The 25,987-nt window shown below is 50.1% G+C and overlaps 1 protein-coding gene across 1 annotated transcript in view; it reads left to right on the plus strand.

The window, feature by feature from the left end:
• RXRA (retinoid X receptor alpha) overlaps positions 1-22,085 on the plus strand; it is a 101,952-nt gene extending 79,867 nt beyond the window's left edge. Inside the window, exons 5-10 of the mRNA XM_058038023.1 lie at positions 5,590-5,759; positions 10,310-10,439; positions 14,091-14,223; positions 16,484-16,575; positions 18,159-18,264; positions 21,460-22,085. Coding sequence (XP_057894006.1) covers positions 5,590-5,759; positions 10,310-10,439; positions 14,091-14,223; positions 16,484-16,575; positions 18,159-18,264; positions 21,460-21,607 — 779 coding nt within the window. The 3' untranslated portion in view covers positions 21,608-22,085. The remainder of the gene's footprint in view (positions 1-5,589; positions 5,760-10,309; positions 10,440-14,090; positions 14,224-16,483; positions 16,576-18,158; positions 18,265-21,459) is intronic.
• Positions 22,086-25,987: the final 3,902 nt, after the last annotated feature.

Consider the following 25,987-nt stretch of genomic DNA (forward strand, 5'->3'; position numbering starts at 1 on the left):
TGAATTATCCTTTCCCCATGGAAAGGATATTTGTGGGTGAAAGGGTATTTGTGGATATAAGTGAATTATCCTTACCCCCACCCTGCTCCTCCTGGAGGGTTGGATTTCCATCCCATGAAGCTCTGTATTGACACTGGGCAAGTGTCACTGGAGCTGCTGTAGCCTCCAGGTCTCTCCCAGCAAATAAACAAACCTGGGCTGCTCCTGCCCTCTCAGAAACACCAAAGCCCTGTGGAAAATCCTCTCCTCCCTCCACTGACATCCCTTTGGTGCAGAGGTGCAGTGCCCACCCACAGGGCTTGGTTTGGGCGCCAGAACTGGGTGGGGTGGCACTTTTGCAGTGGACTCAAAGCTGCTTTTTTAGCCATCAGATGCTGCCCCATGAGCAAAGCCAGGGTGTGCAGTGTGATGTGGGCACCTGCAGAGGATGGGTCTTGGCATTTTGGCCCATCAGCCCTCGGGCTTGGATAGCTGAGGCTCATCTGCAATCCACAGGACGAGACATTTTGGATTTTAGACACACCAGAGGTCACCAAGGAGTGGCTTGGACACATGGGGCTCCGTGTCTTGCTGTACCACCTGGGGAAGTGCAGATGGGCTGGAGAAGCTCAAGATGAAACATGACAGCAACTGGCCTGAGGCAAGCACAGACCAAATCAGGCAGAATAACAGGAGAGGCTCTTCATCAGGTGCCATGGAAAACACAGGCTTCTGTCCTTGGCTGGGCTCAGACATAGCTGCAGGAGGTGGGGCTGCCTCTCCGAGCTCTCTCACTGCATCTTTTTTTCTCCTCAAGTGGATTGCAAGGTTCAAATGCTTCCCTTATGTTTAGAAAACCAGCCTGGAAAAGCTCTCAGCCATCTGAGGCGCCTTGAAGAGGAATAAAAGCCTTGGCACAGCCATCAGCAAGCGGGGAGAGGGCTGGGGAGCTCAGCTCTGGGAACACGGGGTGGCCACAGCTTGGGAGAGCTCTGCCTTGCACCAGAGGCTTTGCTGGGGTGCAGCAAGGCAAATTCCTGCCTCAGCTCCTGCATTTGAGGTGGACAGACCCATTCTGTTGACCAAAAGCTGTGCCACCCTCAGGACCAGGAAAAGCATTGTTGAGAAACTAAGAACAGGTTCATTCCCATTTTGGTGTCACCAGACAAGCTGCCATGCAGCTGCCACCTTGGTGTTTTTCTTCTGAAAAACATAAATAAAAACCAAACCCACAAAGAAATGCAGTTCCCAAACCAGATCCATTTGAAAAATGTGTTTTTGCCATCTCCACTGTGGTTTATTTGATTAATCCCCAGTGGAGTGGGGAGTGGACTCCAGGGATGAGGTCCTAGGTCTGCATGGTGAGTGAGGGGTCTGCTCACTGCTGGGATTTTCCCAGATTTCATGGGTGAAAAAAACACTTGGCCTTCTTTCCTTCCCTCTCTTCTGTGTTTTTTTCCTATATCTCAAGGAACACAGTCCCCATTTTTTTCCTGGGATGGTGAAGTCTCTCTCTGCTCCTGTCCTAAGAAGGAACAACAGCTTCTCAGATCCTCAGGAACTCCAGGGAAATGCTGCTGGCAGAAAATCTGGATGTTTTCCACTAGGCTTGTGCCTGTGGATGGATGGATGGATGGATGGATGGATGGATGGATGGATGGATGGATGGATGGATGGGTGGATGGATGGATGGATGGATGGATGGATGGATGGATGGATGGATGGATGGATGGATCCATGGATGGATGGATGGATGGATGGATGGATGGATGGATGGATGGATGGATGATGGATGGATGGATCCATGGATCCATGGATGGATGGATGGATGGATGGATGGATGATGGATGGATGGATGGATGGATGGATCCATGGATGGATGGATGGATGAGGGATGGATGGATGGATGGATGGATGGATGGATGGATGGATGGATGAAGGATGGATGGATGGATGGATTCATGGATGGATTCATGGATGGAGCCATGGATGGATGGATGGATGGATGAGGGATGGATGGATGGATGGATGGATGGATGGATGGATGGATGGATGGAGGGATGAGGGATGGATGGATGGATGGATGGATGGATGGATGGATGGATGGATGGATGGATGGATGAAGGATGGATGGATGGATGGATGGATGGATCCATGGATCCATGGATGGACAGGGGTGATGGCACAGTGATTCCACGCTTGCCCTGCCGTTGAAGGAGGCTCTCTGTGCTTGGCAGCAGGGTGCAGCAGAGCAGATGACACTCCCTGCTGAGGGCTGGGTTTATCTTTGGCTGCTGGGTGGGCCTGTGCCATCTGCTGTGCCCGGGGTGTCGGTGCTGCAGTGCAGGCTGTGCGTGGGGCTGAGCTGGGATGAGTCAGCTGGCCCTGACCAGCTCTGCAGGGAGCTGCAGCACCGATTTTCTGGTGCAGCAGCTCCAAGCTCGGATCAATAGAAGGAACTCCTTACATGTCTGATCTCTGCCCATCTGTCTCTGGGTTGTTTGTATCAGCTGGGTTCGGCCTGATCTCTGTCAAAGTGCCCTGGAAGATCCTCTCCCTCAACCCTTGAAGTGTGTCTGACCATTCAGACCAGGAATGTGGCACTGATGAGGTTGAGATTTGCAGGTTGAAGGCTTTAAGTAGCCCCAGTCTGCCCAGCTCTCTGCAATGCTTTGCCACAAATCCCATGTCCAGCACGAGGATGTGGTTTTGGGGTTAACACCATGGTGGAGTGACCCCAGTGATCCCAACTTTGTACCATCATCCTTGAGAGCTGCTGCAAATCTCCAGCAGCACTTTGGCATTTAGATCTTTTTATAAGATCCCATTTGTGGAGGGTTTGCCTCTCTCTCAGGCTTTCGTGTTATTTAGTAGGTGTTTCATCTCCTCTAATGTGCCCAGAGGAATCTTGGTGCATCTGTGCTGCTGAAGGAGGGCTGGCATTAAGCAAAAACTTCCCTTTTTCTGGTGCTTGGAGAAGCAGGAGTGGGGTTGGAGGGGTGAAATTAAAGCAGGGTTTTGAAAAAGAAGAAGAATCCATGCCAGATGGACAAAAGCCACAACACAAATCTGAGTTTACCTGGCTCTGGCAGCCCAGCAGGCAACGTTGGTGGGCCTGAGGAGCCTCTGCAGCCCAGAGAAGTTTGCAGAAAGGAACCTCTTGCCTTTTTGCATAACAGCTTTCACATGGCACAGCCTGAGCTCTGTTGACATGCAGCAAACAGCAACGCTGAGGGGAGGAGGGGGAGCACTGGGAATTGGCCCCAGGAGCTGGGTTAATGGGACCAACAGCTAGAGAGGGTTCCTTTGGCCTGTGTCTCAATTTCCTGGGGTTATTTTATTTTATTATTTATTTTATTGTATTATTTATTTTATTTTTAAATTTTTATTTTATATTTTATGTATTTTATTTTATTTTATTTTACTTTATTTTATTTTACTTCATTTTATTTTACTTTATTTTATTTTACTTTATTTTATTTTACTTTATTTTATTTTATTTTATTTTATTTTATTTTATTTTATTTTATTTTATTTTATTTTATTTTATTTTATTTTATTTTAATTTTATTTTATGCTCTACCTGAACATCCCATAACCTGCTTCAGCTGGAGCAGGGAAGGAGTGCTGGGGTAATTGTCAATAAATTGCAATTTTGACACTGCAATTTTTGACATTATTGGAGTTTTGACATTATTGGAGTGCCTCAGCAAGGAGCTTGGTGGGTTCAGAGAGCTGTGTCTCATGGCCAGAGATGCTTGGGCTGTTCTCAAGCAGAGTGGGCTCAGATGTGCTGTGGAAAAATGTGGGATTTAGGGTCTGTGACAGGGTGATGGAGAAAGAGAGAGTTCCCACTGCTGCTGCACAAAGCTGCCTTCCAGGTGTAGGAAAAGCATGTGCAGGTTTCCAAGGGAGGTCATTAATAATAATAATAATGTTATTAGCATCTAGTGAGTGTTTCTCATCTCTGAGCTGCTCAGCTATAATTCATCAGCATGTGACAGGCTGCTGGCAAGATCATTCCCACCCCACAGGATTTGGGACAGGTCTCTCCTGTCTGTCTGGAGCCAAAGGCAGGATGGAGGTTTGCATGAGCTCCTGTCCCACGGGAGCTGCAGAGGGGCATGGCAATGGCCTCCAGGGAAATCCAGCACTGCCAGCCTCAGAGGTGGCTGAATTTGGGATTTCTGCCGTAAACTGACCTGAATTTTCTTTAGGATTCCCTGATTCTGTCCCTTCACCCACCCCTTTCCCTCTCCCACAGTGACTCGAGGTGTGGCTTCCTTTGTGGTGCTGTCCATCATTTGTCTTTGACCTTTTTATTTCCAGGACCTGTCCCTCTGCAGAGAAGGGGCTTTCCCTGTCCAAGCAGGACCATCCCTCTCCATGCACACACAGAGCTGATTCCCCAGGCTGGGGCTGCTCCTGCCTTCTCCACACCCCACATTCCCTGGCATATCCCACACTGGGAACAGACATCAGGAGGGGGGTGATCCTCAGGATCCTTTGGGGTTTCATGGCCACCTGCAGGGCCCAGGGGAGACTCTGTGAGAAATGCTACTCAATTCCAAAAAATTTAAAAGGTTTATTAAAACCTTATAAAAAATACAACAGAAGGCTGAATAGATATAATATTACAATGCTGGGAGCAGAGGATTTTTCCCACCGTGTGCTCATCCACACAATGGAGGTTTTGCCTTTTAACCCTTTAGCTCCTCCAAAATTCTGTCCATTGATTCCTTCTTCACTGTTCAGTGGTGGAGATCACTTCCTTAAATCATGATTGGGGGTCAGGTGCTGCCATAGTAATGAGTCAACCCAATCCCAAATGTCCCCAACCCAGGCCCCCCCCGATAACAGCACAAGGGGGGTAAAACATAACTATAAATCTAAATCTAAACTCTATAACACTTCTCTAACATATGTACATGAGATTTTAATTGTGAGTCAGCCATCACATTGTGGAGATAACAGTCTGGTCAGAGAGAGAGAAAGGCAGATAAGGTTTCCATGAATTCGTCTGGCAAGTTTTAGGGAGGCAGAGAGAAAGAATGGAGAGCAATCTGCAGGTGGTGTTTGCAATAAGGTGTTTTCCTCATAAGATGTTTTACCAAAGGGTGTCTTCTTAATGAATCAATCGTGTGGAATGTGTTGATTTAGTGACCAGTCAGGTCCACCTGTATGGGAGCAGTGTGTAAAAGAAGGGGTTCCAATAATATGGGGGCTCCTTGCCTCTTTGGCCTTCCGACCTGGAGCCTGTGTCACTTATCCCTTCCTGACTCAGTGGTGACAAAAACTGACAGAACCAGGGGACACAGTCTAAGCTGCACCAAGGGAAATACAGGATGGGTATCAGGAAAAAAAATTTCACACAAAGAGTGATAAAGTTCTGGAATTGCCTGCCAGGGTGGTGGTGGAGTCCCCATCCCTGGGTGTGTTTAACCAAGCCTGGATGTGGCACTGGGTGCCAGGGTTGAGTTGAGCTGTTGAAGCTGGGTTGGACTTGATGATCTTGAAGATCTCTTCCAACCAACGTGGTGATTCTGGGAATTCTGTGATCCTCCCCTGTGACAGTCTGACCCTGGCACTGTCCCTGTGTGTCCCTCACAGCCGTGCAGGAGGAGCGGCAGCGGGGCAAGGACCGCAACGAGAACGAGGTGGAGTCCACGAGCAGCGCCAACGAGGACATGCCCGTGGAGAAGATCCTGGAGGCTGAGCTGGCTGTGGAGCCAAAGACAGAGACCTACATCGAGGCAAACATGGGCCTGACCCCCAGCTCGGTGAGCACCTCTGCCCAGCCCCTCCTGGGGACACCACAGTGACCATCAGGACAGCTGGGGCACAAAGGGGTTGTCCCCTGTGGGAAAGGACTGTTATAGAACTTCCTTGAGCTAGGTTTCATAAGCTTTTGACTTCTTTGAGCCAGGTTTCATAAGCTTTTAGAGGCTTATAACACATTTAAGATAGCTTAGCTACTTTTGGAAGCATAAAAATTACCAAGATGGCTTCTGTTGCAGTGTTAGAAACAAAAAGGTTTAATGAAAGGCAAAATAACAAACAAAAACTGGGCTAAGTGCTAGGAGTCTTTGCTTTTGATAAAATACTATATAAAAGTAATCAGTTGCTTTGTTCACTTTTTTTTTTTTTTTTTAGTAAATTGCTTGAGACTTTTTTGTTTTTGTCTAATTAGCAATTTTTAAGTTTGAAGTTCCTTAGGCTTATAAAGCAGCTTTTTCACCTAACTGAAGAAAGAAACTTTTAGGCTTCTTTCTTTTTTGAGAGGACAAAAAATACTCTTGTCACTCCATCAACAAAGGGCACACTCCTATAAAGAACCAGCTCAAAAATGCAATTTTTGGCTCTGTTGTGGGCCCTGTGAGCCAGCTCAGCAGCATCACAGCAGAGCCAGCAGCCACCAGCATTTGGTGTCTTCTGTGCCACAGCCATAGGGAAGTGAGAGGTGCTGTAAGCAGAGATTAAAAGGGCTCTCAGAGAAGGTTTTATTGTAAATAAAGCTGAAAGGCAGGAGGACACTCTGCTCTGAAGAGCTCAGAGTCCAATTGAGGCAATAAACCTGCGTGGCTGAAGTGCAGAGAGATAAGAGCTGGGGAATGAGGGTGTGACTGCTCAGGTGCAGAATTATGCAGCTGCTTGGCTCTGAGGAGAGAAAACCTGGAGAAATTTGCCTGTGAGTTGGTTTTCAGGTCCTTTTCCCAGTTCGAAACTTGCATTATAACTGGGCCTGCTTGGAGCAGCTGAGCTGTACCAGGGTGTTGTGTGCACAAGGGAGGGATGGCAGGGAAATGGGTCAGGAGCAGCCTGGGCTGGTGGAAGGTGTGGGGATGAGATGGTCTGGAGGTTGGGATGAGATGGTTTTGAGGTCCCTTCCAACCCAAACCAGTCTGGGATTCTATGGAGAGTGAGGGAAAGTGTTTTGGGCTCTTTACTATGAGATTTCCCTTATCAAAAGGGAGAAATCTCCTAATGTGAGAGCCAAACCATCCTCTGAAATTCCATTTCTAGGACAGACCCTCTGCAGCCCAGGCAGTGTTTAGGGGCAGCCCCCACTCCTCCATAGCCCCTTTTTCCATGAAAGCAGGGGGAATAGAGGAATTCCTCTGAAAAATAGCAACTAAAGCTGGACTGAGGAGCATCTCCTGGTTGTCCCCAAGTCCTTTGAGGGACTCAGAGGTTGAGCTCTGCCAAGAGAGCAGGCTCATGCACTGAAACATCCCTGTGCAATTCCTGCTGGGTGGCTGTGAGGCTGAGCTGATGAAATGCAGCTATTCTGAGCAAGTGCTAGGACTCTGCAGTGTTTTATTTTCTGTTACAACAATACTTTCATCTCTCTCTTTATATCAGGCTTGGAGGGTTTGAGTCAGAAATCCCTTCCTGTGGCAGGGGGTTGGAAATAGAGCATCTTTAGGGTCACTTCCAGCAGAATTCTATGAGGGATCTGGGAGTCAGTAATTGGCTTTTTGGGATGATTTTTTTTGCAAAGACAGCTTTTCCTAGCATTCCTTAGGTGGCTTTTGGATCGTCAAGGCTTTGTGGGATGGACAGAGCCAATCCCTCCGTGAAACTCTCCAAAATCAGGTACAAACCCTCAGGATCAGGCACAAACCCTCACCTGCATTTAGGAGGAGGATCCCATCCCCACAAAGCTGCAAAGGGCTTTCTTTGAAGGAGTTAGTGAGGGCTCAGAGAGGCTCTGACTGCTCTCAGGATCAAAAATCCTTCGGGGGAGCTGGAGCCAGCCTGGTGCTGACTTGAAAACAAACCCCAGAGAGGGAGCTGAAATAAATGGCTTCGTCTGGCACGGCGTCTCCTCAAATTGAAAGCCGGTTCCTGCATAATTCAACAGGCATTACTGTGAACAAGGATGTGTGTTGCATCTAAATAGAAGCAGGAGGCTTGTTGAAATGCCCTGTTATTGTCAAGCACGAGGTGACATTTGTAGCAGGTTTAGCAGATGGATGAGATCAGCAGCTCCCGGTGACGAGGCCACCACGGGATGAGGAGAGGGAAGGCAGGGGAGCTGCTGCCCTTCCCCAGAGCCCAGGTGATGGAAAGGCAGACAAATCGAGGCCCTGGTAAGCACAGGGAGAACACGAGCTGTTTGCTGTTGGGTGCTTTGATTTGTGCCTCTGCACTCAGGCTGGTGACCTGCACGGACGTTTCCAGCTGGGATGGGGTGCCAGGGTGATTTAGGGATTAGCACCCTTGTCTCCCACATATAATGGGTTAGAAGGGACCTTAAAATCATCTTAAAAGCGCCTTCCACTATCCCAGCTCCAAGCTCCATCCAGCCTGGCCTTGAGCTCTTCCAGGGATGGAGCAGCCATCTGGGTACCCTGTACCAGGGTCTCCCCACCCTCCCAGGGAAAGATTTTTCCCCAATATCTGCTCTAACCCCACTTTCTCATAGCTCAAATCCATTCCCCCTTGTCCTTGTGCCTGTGGCTTGTCCCTGGCCCAGGGGGTGGCTGTGCCTCTGCCCCATGCCTTGGCAATTTGGGCTCCTGCCCTGGGACAGGCTCCTGGCCAAAAGGCAAAGCCTGTAACTGAGAGCTGTCCTCCCCATTAGGTCTTAATTGGCCTTTGAGTCTGGTTTCAAGTGCCCATTTTGTGGGAGATGCCTCCAGGCTGCAGTTTTCCAGGAGGATCAGGTGCCCCTGCTATTTACTGCAGGAGGGGATTTGCTTTCCGTGCCCAGGGAGCGTTTCCAGCACTGCCCTGGAGCCAGGCAGGGCCCTCTGGCCACTTTTAGCTGCTCCTCGTGTCCCAGTGATCAGGTTCTGCCAGGAAGGACCCTGGTGGTTCCAGGAATTGCCATCTGAGGTGGAACTGAAGCCGAGGATGAGGCTTTGGAGCACCAGGGCTTGGGGACAGCTTGTGCTGTCAGGGCTGGGGCACAAGGAGCCCCTGCTCGTGGTGACAACCTGCCCAGGAGCCAGCTTTGGCAAAAACATCTGATTTACCTAAATTACCCTTTCTGTGGGGCTCTGCAAGCCCTTGTTGCTGCAGGGGTTGGGTTCTGCTGCAGCATAAGTCGTGATCCCCATCCCACCTCACCTGCATGCCAGGATTCTCCACCTGGCTGAGGAAACTGGGATATCATGAGGGATGTTCAGGGTCTGTGGTGTCCCTTCTGTCCCTTCCTGCCTCTGAACGTCAACATTCCCAGTGCTTCCAGTGAAACCCTGAACCTGCAGAGCTCCTCCTCACACACTTTTCTGGGGAGATCCCAGGAAAAGCCCAGTCCCTGCTCACCTCTCCTTTCCAGGGAAGAGCCCCAGCTCCCTGGGGGTGAGACTGCCCTGCCCTTCAGCCCTGGGGGAGCTGCTGGAGGGGGTGGGACAGGGAGGGCACATCCCTGTGCAGTGCCAGCCTGTGCCCATCCATCTCTGCACATGACAGGTGGAAATAATTCCAGGGCAGGTGCCCTGAGCGTGCCAAATCCTGGCTATTTTAAGCCTGGAGAATGGGAGGTGTTGGCCACTGAGGCACAGAGCTCTGGGTTTGCTGCCAGGGCACTGGGCAGGGCTCTGAGGGGCACAGGGGTGACTTGGCAATGTGGTTCTGCTCTGCCCAGCCTGGGCAGGGGCTGTGCCACAGCTTACCCTGACACTCCTGTCTGCTCTCCCTCTGAATTTACACCCTTCCCCTTGCAAGCCAAACTTCTCCTGCAGTTTGGAAACTGCTCTTTTAAGGCCATGGAGGGAAGGTAATTGTACAATTCAAGCTGCTGGATATCAGCAGGGATTACAGAGGGAGATGGGAAGGGCTCACACATCCCTGTCCACAGAGGTAAACCCTCCAGACTCACTTGGATCAGCCAGCTGAGCCTTCCCCAGGGTTAAACAGGCTCTTCCAGTTCCTAATCACAAATCCACTTGAGCTGTGAGCAGTTCCTTTAAACAGGGATTTGGTGTGTTTAGGCTGACCGTCCTCCTTGAGAGCAGATGGTTTCTGTTACTGGATAATATTTCAAAGGAAAGGGGTTTTCTCTTTTTTCTTTTTTTTCCTGCAATGCCCCCTCTGGTGCTGGTTTATCAAGCTGGGAGATGCTGGAGTCTGCCCTTCCCCAGGATTCATCAGTCAGGGTGATGGATATGGAGTCTCAGCACTCCCAATTCCCATGTTGGGGCTTGCTAAAAACAATTACAGCCCTTGTGGTGGAGCAGCCAAATCACTTCCTTTGCCTGTGAGTGATAACACCCACCTCAGGGGTGGCAGCAGGCTGCTCCTCCAGCCTCTCTTTCCCTCACTCTGCCTTTCCCAAGCTTTTCCATCTCTTTTTAAATTTATTTTTTAAATTTTTTGGCAGCCCAACGACCCGGTGACAAACATCTGCCAGGCAGCAGACAAACAGCTCTTCACCCTGGTGGAGTGGGCCAAGAGGATCCCCCACTTCTCCGAGCTGCCCCTGGATGACCAGGTCATCTTGCTCAGAGCAGGTGAGTGACATCTGTGGGCAGTGCTCAGTGTCCCCTTGGGACAGGTTGTACCCTCAGATTTAGGTCCTGGTGGTAGCTTGAAAATCTTTAATTGATTCTTGTTAGACTCTAATAGTTTGGTTTTTAAATAGGATTTTGAAAGCTTTCCATGGTGTTGGTGAATTGGAGCCAATCAGCTGAAAAATGGCCCAGCTTCATCTCTGATCCATGAGGAACTCAGAGATGGGTGCTGGGTGACTTAAACCAAAGGAATTAAACTCTGCCTTCCTCCCAAACTGAGGCTTGAAAGACCAAGCTGGGCTCAGGCCCCCATGAAATTTCATCAGACTGAAATGTTTGATCATAATTAAAACCAGAAAGGAGAGAAGAGTACATCTCACTTCTTCTCCCACCCACCAAGATGAAAATAGAACTCTCAGGGCTTATTTTAAATTTCCTTGTGCAGCATGGGGGCTGCAGGAGCAGCGTTTGGGAGGTGGAAGCAGTTGGTTGTAGGAAGGGTCTTCCCCTGTTGAGTGAATTCAGGCTCCTGCTGCTGCACAGAGCTCATGGAGGGCAAGAAACAGGAGCAGAGCTTGGGGAGGATGAGTTTGAGGCATGAAGCTCTTTGTAAGCCAGGGATTTAAGTCCTTGGTACTTTAAAAGTTCCTTTTATTTCTCCCAAATTCACTTTTGTCCAGGTCCTGCACCCTTCCAGGATGGCTCCTGCAGCCTCTGGGGGAAGGTGCTCCATGGGTTTTGCCAGAGCTGGCCCTGGGCCCTTTGTGTGGATTTGAAGAGGATTTCTAGACCCTCTTGTGAGAGGGGGGAAGCCTCTCTGTGAGGATCTTTGAGGGCTTTCTGCAAGGAGCTGGATTCAGACAAAGCTCTGCCTTTTCCTTTTGGGAAGTGGAACCCAACCCCACCATGGCAATTCCAGGTTTTCCTCTCTCTTCAGCAGGCAGCTGATTCAAGCTGGAGCTGGAGAACTCCTGACCTGTGTTCTCTGTTTGTGAGCCACTCCCCACAGCAGGAGAGGGGCTGCCAACCCCCTCACACCCCAAATTTCCTGGTGCCTCCAACCCTGAGCCTGCTGAGCAGCTCCCTGGAGCTCCCTGCTCCACACACCTCTGCCAGGGCCTCAGATAACCTTCCAAGCAGTGGCTCAATGTTTTATTGAGTGGCCTGCTGAGAACAGCTGCCCATGAAATATTGAAGCATTAAAATCCAGCTAAGAGCCTCAGTCAGGCATCCTGGGAGGCAAAACAAGTGGAGCACGCAGCTCTGGAGGAGCAGTGCTGCATGGGCTGGCAGCAGCTCTCCTCAGATCCTGAATCATTTAAAAACTCCCTCTCAGAGCTGTTGGGAAGGGAAGGAAACCTGATTTTTTGAAGCATGTTTTCCACCAGTTTTCTTGTTTCCAAGCTGAGACAGGAATAACCTGATGTTTTCTCAGCCTGGCAGAGGATGCTGAGTGTTACATCCCTGCAGCTGGGTTTGTAGGGCTGGTGGGGAAACTTGGCAGAGAAATGGATTGACACAATGACCACTGCTCTGCCAGAGTGCCTTCCCTGTCCCAGAGGAGCCAGAGCCACCCTGTTTGGTGAGGAAGGAGTCACAGGAATCACAGAATTCTGCTCTGCCACTCCAGAGCTTGGCTGAAATGCAGAACTCTCAGGGGACACTTGGTTGGTCTCCAATTCCAGTTTGCTCCTGTGGTTATGGTGGATTTTCCCTGCTTGGGTCTATCTTGGCAGATCTTTGGGAAAGCCAAGGTAGGAAAATCTTCCCTATTTCAGCTGAAACATCCCAGCTCTGCATGGGAACAATCCAAGAGGAAGGATGCTGATGAATCCAGCCCTTGGAGTGAGTGTGGAGAGCCAGCTCTGGTTCCTGTTGGCTGCAGCTGCTGTGGGGCTGTGTGTGATGAATTCCCATGGATCTGGCTCTGGGAGCTCCTCTTCCTCACAGGAGCAGGGCTCTGCAGGCTCCTTCTCCTCCATCCTGCTCGGGTTTCAGTGTTGCAATCCCTGTGAAAGTGCCAGGCCTCACCCAGTAAATAGCCAAAGAAATGTTCCCGTGGCTGGGGTGGAAACATCCTGTGGCCACTTAGGAAAGAGTGAACTTTATTCCTTGTCAACATTTCTGATGGCACAACCCACGGCTGCAGCAGAAGGTAAATACAGCACACATGGGCCTTGTGTTTATTCCAGGCTGTGAGATGAATTCTTGTGACAGGAGAGGTGTGGGATATTGTTGCGTTGTTTTTCCAGCCTGGGAAAAAAAAACCTTAAATCCAAATATCCTGAGGTTTCTGCACCAGAACTCCAGAACATGTTCAGGGGTATTGCAGAAGACCCCATCTTCTCCTACTGAAGATGCTGCTCCTGGCTGGAAGTCACCCAAATTTCCACCCTTCAAGCTTGGCAGCATTTCCTCTCGTTTGAGGCTTTGTTTCATGAATTCTTGAGCTCAGCCTGTGATGGATTTAGGAACTGAAGAGGTGTTGGATGGGGAGGGGGAGCTGGAAGGTGTGGAGGTCACATCTCCCTTCCCTTCCCTGTAGGTCTGGGCTCAGAGGATGTCCTTCCCATATCCCAGAGCAGCCTGCCCAGCTGATAAGACTAAAATCTGTTTTCCAGTCACAGACATGGGGCTGTGCAGAGAACAAACCAAATCCCTCCCCATACAGCATTTTCACAGCAGAAGCAGCAAACCCACAAATAAAGCCAGAGATTCCATGGTCCCTTTTACAGGGCTCAGGGCTGGTGAATGAACTTCTGTGGCCTGAGGAGGAGCCTGATGAACTGATAGCAAATGCTGATAGGGCTGGGACTGCTGGGAGGTGAGGGCAGAGGGGAGCTCAGGGCTCCACACCCACGGGGAGCTTCAGGCAGAGCTGTTTGCTCGCTGTCTGCACGGTTTATAGAGGAAACTGCTCCCCTTATTAGCTTTATTTTTAGTGCACTGGGTTCCTGATGGTTTTTTTCCTTTGCCTGACATCCAAGAAAAAGCAGGCTCCTCCTTCCTTTCCCACATCCAGCCACGTTCCTGCACCAGAGGCTTCTGTTAGAGAGGTGATGTTAGAGAGGAGAATTCCCTAGGATCCCATGGCTCTAACCTGCAGCCTTGTTGCTCTGATTTTTTAAGACTTTGTAAGATTTTTCTAAGCCCTCTGATGTTCACAATTCCGTAACAAAATTTCTTACACACTTTGCGTGAATAACTTATTGTTTTGCATTATTTTATAGAAGTAATTTGATGGACTGTTGGTTTGTCCAGTGTCATTGGAGAGGTGGCAGTGTCACCCTCCAACCCACTGTCACTTTGGGAAATCTATAACAGAGGCTCCTTTTAGAGAGATGATGTTAGAGAGGAGACTTCTCGAGTATCCCATGGCTCTAATGTGCAGTCTTGTCACTTTAATTTGTAGATTTTCTAAGCCTTCTGATGTTTGATAAACCTTTTTCTAAGCCATCAGATGTTTGTTCGATGAAATTTGATAAACTGTTGGTTTGTCCAGTGTCATTGGAGAGGTGGCACTTTCACCCTCACTGTCACATTTAAAAATCTATAACAAAGTCTCCTGTTAGAGAGGTGATGTTAGAGAGGAGCCTTCCCAAGGATGCCACGGCTCTAACCTGCAGCCCCACTGGTTTCTCTCGTGCCCAGGGTGGAACGAGCTGCTGATTGCCTCCTTCTCTCACCGCTCCATCGCCGTGAAGGACGGGATCCTGCTGGCCACGGGGCTGCACGTGCACAGGAACAGCGCCCACAGCGCCGGCGTCGGGGCCATCTTCGACAGGTAGGATGGCATGGGAGGGCTGTGATCACACACAGACACACGTGTGAGGCATAAACCGTAAGGAATTTAGAGATTTTAGAGGAGCGAAGATTTTAGTTAGAGATGAGCTTTATTGGAGTTAATTAGAATAAATGGGTAGGCCTTGATGAAGTTAAGAGTTAGTGGTTGACTGTGATGGTGTTCACAGGGGTCTTAGGATGAGGGAAGAGACCAAGATCTGACTCCATGTTTCAGAAGGCTTGATTTATTATTTTATGATATATATTACATTAAAACTATACTAAAAGAATAGAAGAAAAGGTTTCATCAGAAGGCTAGCTAAGAATAGAAAGGAATGATCATAACAAAGCTTCTGTCTTGAACAGAGAGTCCGAGCCAGCTGACTGTGATTGGCCATTAATTACAAACAAACTAACATGAGCTAATCAGAGATCACCTGTTGCATTCCACAGCAGCAGATAACCATTGTTTCCATTTTGCTCCTGAGGCCTCTCAGCTTCTCAGGAGGAAAAATCCTAAGGAAAGGATTTTTCATGAAAAGATGTCTGCGACAATTGTGATGGCTTGTCAGCACAATGTTTGGTTAGCTGAGTTTGTAGTATAGAATTGTAAGAAGAATATTCTATATTCTTCTTAGAAGCTAATTTATTATTTTATGATGCTATATTATATAAAAGGATACTAAACTGAATTATACTAAAGGATGCTTATATATAAGAAAGCTTAGAAGATACTAATGAAACTCATGACTCTCTCCAGAGTCTGACACAGCTTGATTGTAATTGGCCATTAAGTCAAAATAATTCACAGCAGAAACGAATGAAACAACCACCTGTTGGATAAACAATCTCCAACCACATTCCAAAGCAGCAAAGCACAGGAGAAGCAAATGAGATAATGTTGTTTTCCTTTTTCTCTGAGGCTTCCAGCTTCCCAGGAGAGAAATCCTGGGCAAAGGGATTTTTCCAGAAAATGTGACAATGACAGGTGGAAACTTAGGGAAAAGAATTGAAACAATTCTTCTCTCTCTTTCTGTAACCGTTGTTTATAGATCTGGTTCTCCAGAGTGTGCTCACCAATGGTGTGAGAGGTTTTCACTTTGAGACCTATCAAGTCTCACCTTAGTGAGCCACATTATAAAAGGACCTGCTGCTTTCATTAAATTGCCTTCTGATTCACCTTCTGAAGACTGGAGTCTTTCATTCTATCCCTGACTCAACAGCATCAGGGATGGAGGGCTGGGTTTCCATCAAACCACCACCTCACCTGGACATCCCCATCCCTGTCTCCACCCCAAACTGCCTCCATTCCTGCTTGAGGGGTCTGAGGAGCCTGGGATGAGGGAGTCCATCCCATGAAAACACAAGGAGAAAACCCCTCCTTGAAAGCTGCAAAAAACCCAATGGCCCCAAGCACAGAGGAGGCTGCCCAGTGCAAATCAAAGCCCCTTTCATGGGGTCCAGGTGCCTTCTAATGCTACGGGGAGGCCACTCCTTTGTTCCTTTTCATCTTTAATTGGACCAAGACATGATTTTATTTTTGCACAATGAGAAGGCCCCGGCGATACTCAGCAGGTTCCACAGGCGTGTCCCAAGGGCTCTTTAATCTCAGGCTTTGGGAAAGTGTTTTAAAGCCAGGCTTGCAGGGTGTTTGACCCACAGTGTGACTCCAGGCGCTGCTGAAATGCTGATTTCTCTCCCTGAGACTCATCTTGAGCTGAAACCAAATCACCTTTGCTGCTCTGCTCTGTGAGGAAATTGTTCTTCGGACCTGGGTGACATCATTTGTTCCTGTGAGGTCATAAGTGCAAGATCATGACTTTGCTGCAGGATCTAACATGAAAAACTGGGCAATCAGTGGAAAATATTTCAAGACCGACACCTTCAGTAAGAGCAAAGGGAGCAATAAAAATTACTGGCAGAGGAAATTACTTTTAGGTACCTGTTGGGGTGGGTTTTTATTGTTATTTTTTATTTTTAGACAGCTTTCTCAGGTGCCAGAGCCTCTCAGTGAATGGATGAAGGCGGTTTTTATGGTCCCTGTTGTATCTCACAGGAACTATTGATGTTCCTAATGAGCTATTTTTTGATGGAGGAGGAAAATGAGGCCACATCCTCAGCTGGTACAGACCAGCACCATCCCCAGCTTTGTTAAACGTGACCGGAGCTTCTCACTCCAGCTCTGACACCTGGGGCTTTTAATTCCCTTTTTTTTTATTGTTATTTCATGCTGACTCTGTGCTTTCTCTGTCCTTTTGCAGAGTACTGACAGAACTGGTGTCCAAAATGAGGGACATGCTGATGGACAAGACAGAGCTGGGCTGCCTGCGAGCCATCGTCCTCTTCAACCCCGGTGCGTGCCTGGCTCTGCTCTCCTGGCCCCTCTTGGCTGCTCTCCTGCCCTTCTGGCTCCTTTTTTCCCCCCAAAAAGCCCTGTTGGAATAGCAGAGGGCTCTAGGGCAGGAGGGGAGGCAGGGGTGAAAGTTGGTTTGGTTTGGAAAGGACTTTAAAAAGCTCATCTTGTTCCAAACCTCCTGCCATGGGCAGGGACACCTTCCATTGTCCCAGGATGATCCATGCCCTGTCCAACCTGCCTTGGGCATTCCCAGGGATGGGGCACCATCTGAGCACCCTGTGCAGGGGCTCCCCACCCTCCCAGGGAAGAATTTCTTCCCAAAATCCAGTCTAAACCTACTCTTTTTCAGTTTACAGCCATTCCCCCTTGTTCTGTCAGCTCTCCCCCTTTTAGAGTGACTGTGAAAAGAAAGTTCAGGTGCTTGAGGGAATTGTCCTTGAGCTGGAATAAACTCCACAAAACTGGAATCTAGATGCTGTTGAAGAGAAAAATGTGGATTAGAGCAACACCAGAGCATGGAAATAACTGTCTCTGCTTCCCAGCCTCATCATCCAAGGGCTTTTATTACCTACATTTCTAGAAAAGCCCTTTGCAGACCTGGAGAGGCTGAAAGACATGAGATGTGCTCATAAAATACACAAAACCTTCAATGTTTGACCACAGTTTCACAGACTCTGGGAGGGTCACACTGCTCCCTTTTCCCTCTCAGCCCCAGCTGCCCAAGGGAAGAGGAAGGTTCAGTGCCAGGGTTTTCCTGCACATTCCAGGGAGCAAATCCAGGAGCCAGCCTGCACATACCTGCTCAGCTCTCAGGGGGGATCTCTTGATTTCAGAGTGGATCAGAGCAGAACCAGATGGCAGCCAAGGACAAACCTCTCCACCCCTGCCCTCTCTGAGCACAGTTTGTGCCCAAGCACAGCTCCTTGCTTGGATTTTCCCACCACAGCCAGGCCATGCTGTTCCAGCAGGGCTTATTACAATTTCTTGGGTTTGTTTTTCTTCTTGACCAGTTTGGGGTTTTTTTTTTTTTTTTTAGTCCCCCCCTCCTTGTAATCAGCAGTAATTTATTGTCTGTAATTTGGGATTAGCCATTTATGGTCAAAGAAGGGGAATCTGGAGAGGTTCCCGTGGCACATGTGCTTGGGGATATCGATTTCTGCACTGTCCCTTTCACCCTGCTAAAAACAGATCCTCGCTGTGCCCTGTGCTGGGGCTGTGCCAGAGCAGGGGCTTCTCCTTCAGCCCCACCAGCCCAGGGCTGGAGGGGGAATGAAACCCTTTTTAAATGAGGGTCTGGGACCACTGGAATGAGCCAAAACATTTGGGGCTGGGCTGTGAGATGAGGAAAAATCTGTAATTGTGGGGTAAACCTCCAAGTGCTCCCCAAATCTGTAATTGCGGGGTAAAGCTTCCAGTGCTCCCCAAATCTGTAATTGCGCGGTAAACCTCCGAGTGCTCCCCAAATCCCTGGAGCTCAGAGCTTGCAGCCACACTTTGGTGGGGCTGGAAGAGATGGAGGGAGTGCAGAGAGGGGTTTCTGCCTGGAGGTGTTTGGCTGATGTTTGTTTGTTGCCTTTCAGACTCCAAGGGGCTGTCGAACCCGGCGGAGGTGGAGGCGCTGCGGGAGAAGGTGTACGCGTCACTAGAGGCTTACTGCAAACACAAATACCCCGACCAGCCCGGCAGGTGAGCTCCCTGAGCCCCTCCTCCTGCACCCTGTCCCCTTGCAAACCCCCTGCAATGGCTGCTGCAGCTCCCAGGGTCCCCTCTCTGCTCTGGGCTCCGTGTTCCCAGTGATTCCCTGTGGATAAATCCCTCATTTCTACCCTCTCCAGCTCTGAGCATCCCTAAAAAACCTCCCCTGTGCAGTGCACAGAGCTCTTTATTCCCCTGCCAGGAAATCCAGCAAGGTGGGCAGACCTGAGGAGCCCCAGCTCCCACAGCCCCAGCAGTGGGATGAGCACATGTGGGAAGGGGGGGTATCATTTCCCTTTTGGAAACCACGGCCGGCGAAACCGCAGGAAAAATAGGACTCACATGGAGTTAATTTTCGGTGGCAGATGAGCATCATTGCTGGGAAGTGAAAGCCTCAATTGATGCTCTTTTTCTCCCCTCCCTGCCTCCCCCAATCCAGCTGGGAATGGGAGGGGGAATTAGGAATGTGTTCCTGGACGGCTCCGGAGCTGAGTGGGCGCATTTTCCCAGTTACAGCCTGGAGCTGGCAACTGCCAGTTCAGCTCCCGACAGCTTCTTGAGAAACCAAGCAAAGCACTGGAAGCTGCTACTGGTGCATGAATGGTGGGGGAAAACAGCCCAGGCAACTGGGATTTGCATCTCACCTGCATTCCTGGCCTCCTGTGGATGGTGGAATGAAAAGGGAGCTTTCACAGCAGCGAGTGCAGTGGGCAGAGCGTGCCCTCAGAATGATGCTGGATTTGGTTTTTCCCCCACTTTGGGTCCCAGAGTGCTGGCAGATGAAGAAAGGTGTGTTGTGAAGGGATTTCTGGGGTGTTGCTGGTTGGTTTGAGGCAGGCAGAGTGAGGATGAGGGTGCCATGGGATGTGTTTGGTTTGTGGTGAGCAGAGGGATTGAGGGATGAGCACAGGGCATGGAGCAGGGCTGGTACCACTCCTCTCCCAGAAAGCTTTATTAACCTGCATTTTTGGAGCAAATCCAGAGCCAGACCCTGGACTCTGGACTGCAAAAGAGCTGTTCCTGGCACCAGGAGAGTTGCTTTAGGAATCATGGCCAGCAGCTCTTCTGGATGATTCCCTCTTGCTTTGCCCATTGTGCAGGATCTGCAGCCTGGCACACACAGAGGATGGCACAGGGACAGCACCAGTCCACAGCAGCTCCCCAGGGCTCTGCCTCAATGCTCAGTGGTGTTTGAGGGAATGTTTGAAGCCCAGAAGCTGCACCAGGGGCTCTGCAATTTGATCTCTCACTGGCTTTGAGTGACCTTGGACTGGGAACCTTCTTGTGTGATGCTCACACCCATCCTTGGTGACCTGAGAGGTTCTGCACGCTCAGGGACGTCCTGAGAGCTGTGCCTGGGCCCTGCTGCCCTCCCTGCATCCCTCAGAGGTGCAGGGCAGTGGTGGCACCACCCCAGGTGCCTCAGGAGGGTGAACCCCTGGGATGGGGGGCCAGGGTTGCGCAAGAGCTCCCCAAAGTTCTCCCAAACTCTGGGCATCCTGCTGGCCCCGTGGCACAATGTGCTCACCAGCAAACAAGTTCTCCCTGTGTTTGAGCCACCCCTGCTCCATGCTGTGGGATTTCTGCAATTCCCTCTTTTTCAGGTGCCCCAAATCCCCATCCAGCAGCAGCTTGGGAGCACCCTGGAAACACCAAAAGGGAATTTTTCCGCACTCCCAGGAAAAACCCAGCCCTGCTCCTGCCCTGCAGCCCCTGCTGCTCCACAGGGAGGGCTGGGTGCCTACGTGACACCCAGCAGCCTCAGGCAATCAGGAGTCAGAGCTCTTTTCTCCCCTCCCAGCCCTGGCATGTTGTGCTCTAGGCTGGTTATCTCACAGTTAAACATATCCAAGGGCTGGAGCCATCATCTGGTTTGGTTTAAAGTGAAACTTCCTGAATGGGATGGTAGGGCTGATTTGTTTTTCCTGGCTGTGCTCCCACCGTTCTCGCCAGCTCAGCAGAAAAAAAAAAAAAATTAAAAAAAAATAGGGAGAGGGAATTGTGCATGCATGTAGAATATCTGTGTGCTTGTGCATGTCTCTTGTGTGTATTTTCTGCAAGGTCCCATTCTCCCTGGCCCTTTGCTGCTGTACAAGACACATTTTGCATCAGGAAAAGCAGATGACTGCTGTGGCCATTCAAGGGCTTTTTCCCTGGGTTGGGAGCGCTCACACAAGGAGGTGACATCCAGTGGCACCTGGGCTGCTCCAAGGCATATAAAACCAATGACCAGTTGGTAAACATTGCCCAAAACAACAAAACACAAAAGAAGCAAAGGAAATAGAGTCTCACAGATATGTATGTTTAGCAGAAAGATTTTTGAATGTAGAGTCTGAAGAAGGAATAGAGATGGAAGCAAGTTTTGGTATAGAAGAAAAGAATTGCTGAGCCAGTCTCACTGGATAACCAAGGAGGCAAAGGGTGTGTGAGTTAGAAAGGGTTTTTATGGCTTAGAGCAAGGGATAAACCCACCCCAAACAAGAAAATGTTTTTACCAAGCAGAAAGATGGCACAGGCAAACAAGGCAGCAAATGTGGCAAGTAGAAAAAATGTCTCAGAATTTTCCACTGCAAGAAAACTGAAAAACAACTTCTAGCTTAAACTGTAATGTAGTAACTTCTAGTGACTGGAGAACAGTAACATGAATATGGTAATTACAGTGGTTATGATGGGCTATAGGTAATAGTTAAGGTATAGATTGGTGGTTTGTTATTAAGATGCTCAGCAAAGAAAAGTCTATAATGCATTGTAACCTAAACTCAGGGTCTCCAGGCCTGCCTGCAGCTGGAGCTGACAGCTGTGGGCACAGCTCTGTCACCATGACCCTGGCCTGCTGTAACTCATGGATACAACAAACAAATTTTGATGAGCTGCCTGGAGTCCCCGATCCCTCATTCAGGCTCTTACAGTGGCGCCCAACGTGGGGTGCCATTAGTAAGAGCCTGGATGAGGGACACGGGTCTCCTGGAGCTGGCAGCTGTAGGCACAGCTCTGTCACCACAACCCTGGCCTGCTGTAACTCATGGATACAACAAACTGCATTTTGAAGAGCTGCCTGGAGTTCCCCATCCCTCATTCAGGCTCTTACAGTGGCGCCCAACGTGGGGCACCATTAGGAAGAACCTGAATGAGGGACGCGGGTCTCTTACGGGGATGTCTGACCGTGCCGTGTCTCCCTTCCCCCAGGTTTGCCAAGCTCCTGCTCCGCCTCCCAGCGCTGCGATCCATCGGCCTGAAATGCCTGGAGCACCTCTTCTTCTTCAAGCTAATAGGGGACACGCCCATCGACACCTTCCTGATGGAAATGCTGGAAGCGCCGCACCAAATGACTTAGAGAACTCTGCTGGGTCAGTCCCTCGCCCGGCCGGGCTCCCTGGGGGCCCTTCCTCTGCTTTCCTCGGCCCCAGCCCGTCCCTCCCTGCTGCCCCCAGGGCCACAGGCACCGTCTGCTCCGGGGCACCCCCGGCCTCCTCCTCCTCCCTGTCCGTTCGCTGTCACTGCTGCGTCTCCAGACCTGCTCGCTGGTTCCCTGTGCTACTTGTAGAGAGGAGTGGGAGCGGAGAGAGCTTTGCCAACCAACCCCTGCCCCCTCCCCAGCCGTGCCATGAGGTTTGGGATGAGCCATCGTGGGGCTGGTGTCACTGGTGTCACCCCCAGCCCTCCCCTGGGGACAAGGACGGTGCCAGCCCTCGGGGGCAGTGGGGTTTGGATGAGCCCCTCGAGGGGAGTGGTTGGACTCTGCCAGATTTGCAGCTGGGCTATTTTCAGAGGATGGAGTTTTTTGGGAAAAAAAAAAGAAAAAAAAAACAGAAGAAGAAGACAAAAAAAAAAAGAAAAAAAAAAGAAAAAATTTCTATTTTTGGTTTCTAACTATTCTTAGTAGTCTCGGTAGTTACTTTGCGGAGGGAGAGGCCGTGCCCCCTGAATGAGTCACCCCTGGCTGCACAGAGCCTTCTCCTGCCACTTCAGAGCAGAGCATTTGGGATTGAGCTGAATCCCCCCCAAAACACGAGGCTGGGGCACAGGAAATGCCCTTTGGCCACCCCGGAGGGCACCCGGGCATCGCTGCCCGCCCCAAAGGTGTGGACATGAGCCAGCTGCAGAGCTTGCTTTAAGGCTGCCCCATGGCCCTTCCCCAGCTCCTGGGGGCTTGCTGGGACCCCTGCCCTCAGCACAGCATCCCAGTACATCCCAGTGCCGCCCCAGTACATCCCAGTGCTGCCCCAGCATCCCACTGTGACCCTGCTCTGGGGTTTTGGGGTTTCGGCTCACCCACGAGGCTGCTCCTGTTCTTTCAGCCCTGCCAAACACTGCAAGGCAACAATTAGTGGGAGGGCTTGGCCAGGGCTGGTTAATTGCAGCTGTTAATTAGTGGTGAAGCAAGAACAGGGCTCCCCCTCCCCTGCATCTGCCCCGTGGGGGTGGGAGGGCCTGGCTGGGTGGGGGATGTGGCTGCAGCATCGTCCCTGTCCTCTCCGGGATTCTGAGAGCACCAAAAGCACCTTGGCTTTTGCACAACCCTTTCCTTGAGTCTTGGTGACAGGATTTTGGGGGTTAGGGACAGGAATGTGCCCCATGCCCCATGGGATAGGATTCCCCCAGGAGTGTGTGGCCAGCGATGGAACCATCCCCCTTCTCCTCCTCATTTCCTGAGCCCCACCAAAAACACGAGAAAAAACAAACCAGGGGGAATGGAGGGATGTTGGGAAGGGTTTTCCCCCCTTGGCAGGATGGACACACTGTGCCTGCAGCCAAGGGCTTCCCCACCACTTCCATGTGCTATGTGCTTTAAAAAGCAAAGAATGAGGTCCCAAAAATCCCCTTCTTGCTCCCCATGGTTTGCAGCTGGTTGAAAACTCCTCTGTTTTGGAGGGTACACCCTTGCCACCTGCCTGTTGCCATCCCAGCTGGCAGCTGGAGTGCCCAGCTCCATCCCCTGCAGCTCCAAAATAAAAAAAAAACCACTCAGGATTTAGGATTTCAGGTGGCAGCTCCCCCTGGGGCTGGCCCGAAGTGGCGAATCGGCAGAGGCAGGCAGAGCCTTGGCTCTGTTTCCCCAGCAGCCTGCAAGCCACTGAAAATATTATTAAACAGCTTCACCCTGCAAGAATTTGCCAAGAAAACGAGGCAGGAGAAATGAAATCTGGCGAGGGTGCCAGGAAACACGAGCAGGCTGTTCCCTGCCAGCGCCAGGCTGGCGCAGCCCCAGGGGGGTGCAGGGAGGTGGAGGAGCCCCCAGCCCCGAGCCCTGAGCCCACCCAGCCCCTGGGCAGCCCCCAGGCCCCGGCAGAAAGGAGCCTGGGACTTGCTGGGCACAGAGGAGAAGCTTTGGGGATGTTGGTGGATGTTGCACTGGGATAAACCCACTGGTCTCTTGTGGGTTGAGCCACTTTTTTCCTGGGAGGTCGCTGGGGAGGGCTGTTGGGTGCTGTGGAGGCACAGTGGGAGCTGCCATCCCATCCCATCCCATCCCATCCCATCCCATCCCATCCCATCCCATCCCATCCCATCCCATCCCATCCCATCCCAGTCTCATTTTATTTCATCTCATCCCATCCTGTCCAATCTCGTTTCATCCCATCCCTTTCCATTCCGTCGCGTTCCATCACCTTCCATCCCATTTTTTCCCATCGGTCCCCATCTCATCCCATCCCATCCCACCCTGTCCCATTTCATTCCATCCAATCTCATGTCATCCAGTCTTCATCTCATCCCATCCCATCCCATCCCATCCCATCCCATCCCATCCCATCCCATCCCATCCCATCCCATCCCATCCCATCCCATCCCATCCCCATCAGCATCCCACCCTACAAAGCCAAGGTGGAGGCTTTGCAGGGCCCAGGCTCATCCCCGTGCCTCAGTTTCCCTGCTGGAGCAGCACAGCCCCAATCCATGCCCGTGGTGGAGGGGATTTTGGGAAAGGCTGAGCCTTGTCCTGGGGATTTCACTTCTCAGCTGGTGAAAAGGAGTTGGGATTCCCTGAGCCCCCTCCATCCTCATCCAGCACTTCCCGTGGGAAGGAGAAGCTTTTGTGTGTTGGGAACAGCCAGAGCAGCCTTAAAGCAACGAGCTTTGCATGAGTTTGAGCCTTTCCTTTGTATTCTTTTCACTTTGGGCTTGTATTTGTTGTTGTTGTTGTCCTCATCACGATAAGGCTGAGTGTGGAGAGGTGAGCGTGGCTGAAGGAAAACAAAAGGCACATTATTCCCTGGAGAGGTAGGACGTGGGTTTCACCAGCTCTCAGTGCTCTTGCAAAAATCTGCTTCCACTCGGGTGATCTATGTGTGATGTTTATTTTTAATTCCTTTTTGTTGGTGGGACAATCTTTAATTTTCTAAAGATAGCACAAACATCAGCCTTTCAGCCAGCTGCTGCACCCCTCACTGCACGTTCCACCCACCCCATACCCCATACCCAGTGCAGCACGTCCCAAACCCCCCATGGCAATGCCCAGCTGCCCTTGGCACTGCAACTGCCCAGGAGTGCCCTTGGGGCTGTCAGGGGGGCTGGGAATGCTGAGCCCTGGCCCTGCTGAGCCCTCCATGCAGTGGGGACAGCCCTGGGCTGGGCTGCTGACCCTAAAACCACGCTGGGGAGCTGACAACCCCAAAATCAGGCTGGGGGGCTGACAACCCCAAAATCAGGCTGGGGAGCTGACCCCAAAACCATGCTGGGGAGCTGACAACCCTAAAACCAGGCTGGGCTGCTGACCCTAAAACCATGCTGGGCTGCTGATTCCAAAAGCAGGCTGAGGAGCTGACCCCAAAATCAGGCTGGGGAGCTGCTGGCCCAAAATCAGGCTGGGCTGCTGACCCAAAACCATGCTGGGCTGCTGACCCCAAAATCAGGCTGGGCTGATGACCCCAAAAGCAGGCTGGGGAGCTGCTGACCCCAAAGGCAGGCTGGTGGCTGTGCTGTCCCCATCCCTGCAGGCTGGGCTGGGTGGGTGTCCGTGTGTCCGTGTATGTACTGTAGATATCGACACTGTATAATACCCCACTCACATATACACTTAGAGAACTGTAGCAATTACAGACTTTTCCTGGCTTTTTGTGGTTTAAGTCAATATTTTTCTTTTTTTTTTGTTGTTGTTGTTGTTTGTTTGGTTTTTTTTTTCCTCTCCTCGCTTTTTATTTTGGTTTTTTTTCCGTGTTTTGCTCCCATTGTATCTGAATCCCTTCCCGAATTGGCAGATGCCAAATCTGGATTTTTATTCCTCGAGACAAAGGAACTGCATCTATTTTAAGATGCCTTTTTGTTTTGTTTTTCTTCTTTTTGTTTCCTTTTTCTTCTTTTCTTTTGTTTTTCCTTTTTTATTTGTTGTTTTTTTCTTTTTGTTTCATTGTTTTAAGCAGGTGGTTTGGAGTAAAGAATAGCTTTAGCAATTCCCAATACTTAGTGATGGATGCCTTGGCTATGGGATACATAGATTAAAAAAAAAAAGACATTAAAATTTAGAATGACAAAAAAAAAGATAAAAGATAAGGAAAAAAATATCTAAAGCATCAATAAAGTTAAAAATCTATTTTTGTACAAATGTAATTTTATCCCTTACCGTATCCTTGGATATTTTCTTTCCTGGATTGTTTTGTTTCTTCTACAGAGATTGTTATAAACTCTCTCTATTTTTTCTCTCTTTCTCTCTGTAAATGTTCAGCCACAGGGATCTGGAGAAGAGGGAGAAACTTCTGACCGTGTTTTAAAGGCTTTA

The sequence above is a fragment of the Melospiza georgiana genome, chromosome 20, assembly GCF_028018845.1.
Source record: "Melospiza georgiana isolate bMelGeo1 chromosome 20, bMelGeo1.pri, whole genome shotgun sequence".
Classification (NCBI taxonomy): Eukaryota; Metazoa; Chordata; class Aves; order Passeriformes; family Passerellidae; genus Melospiza; species Melospiza georgiana.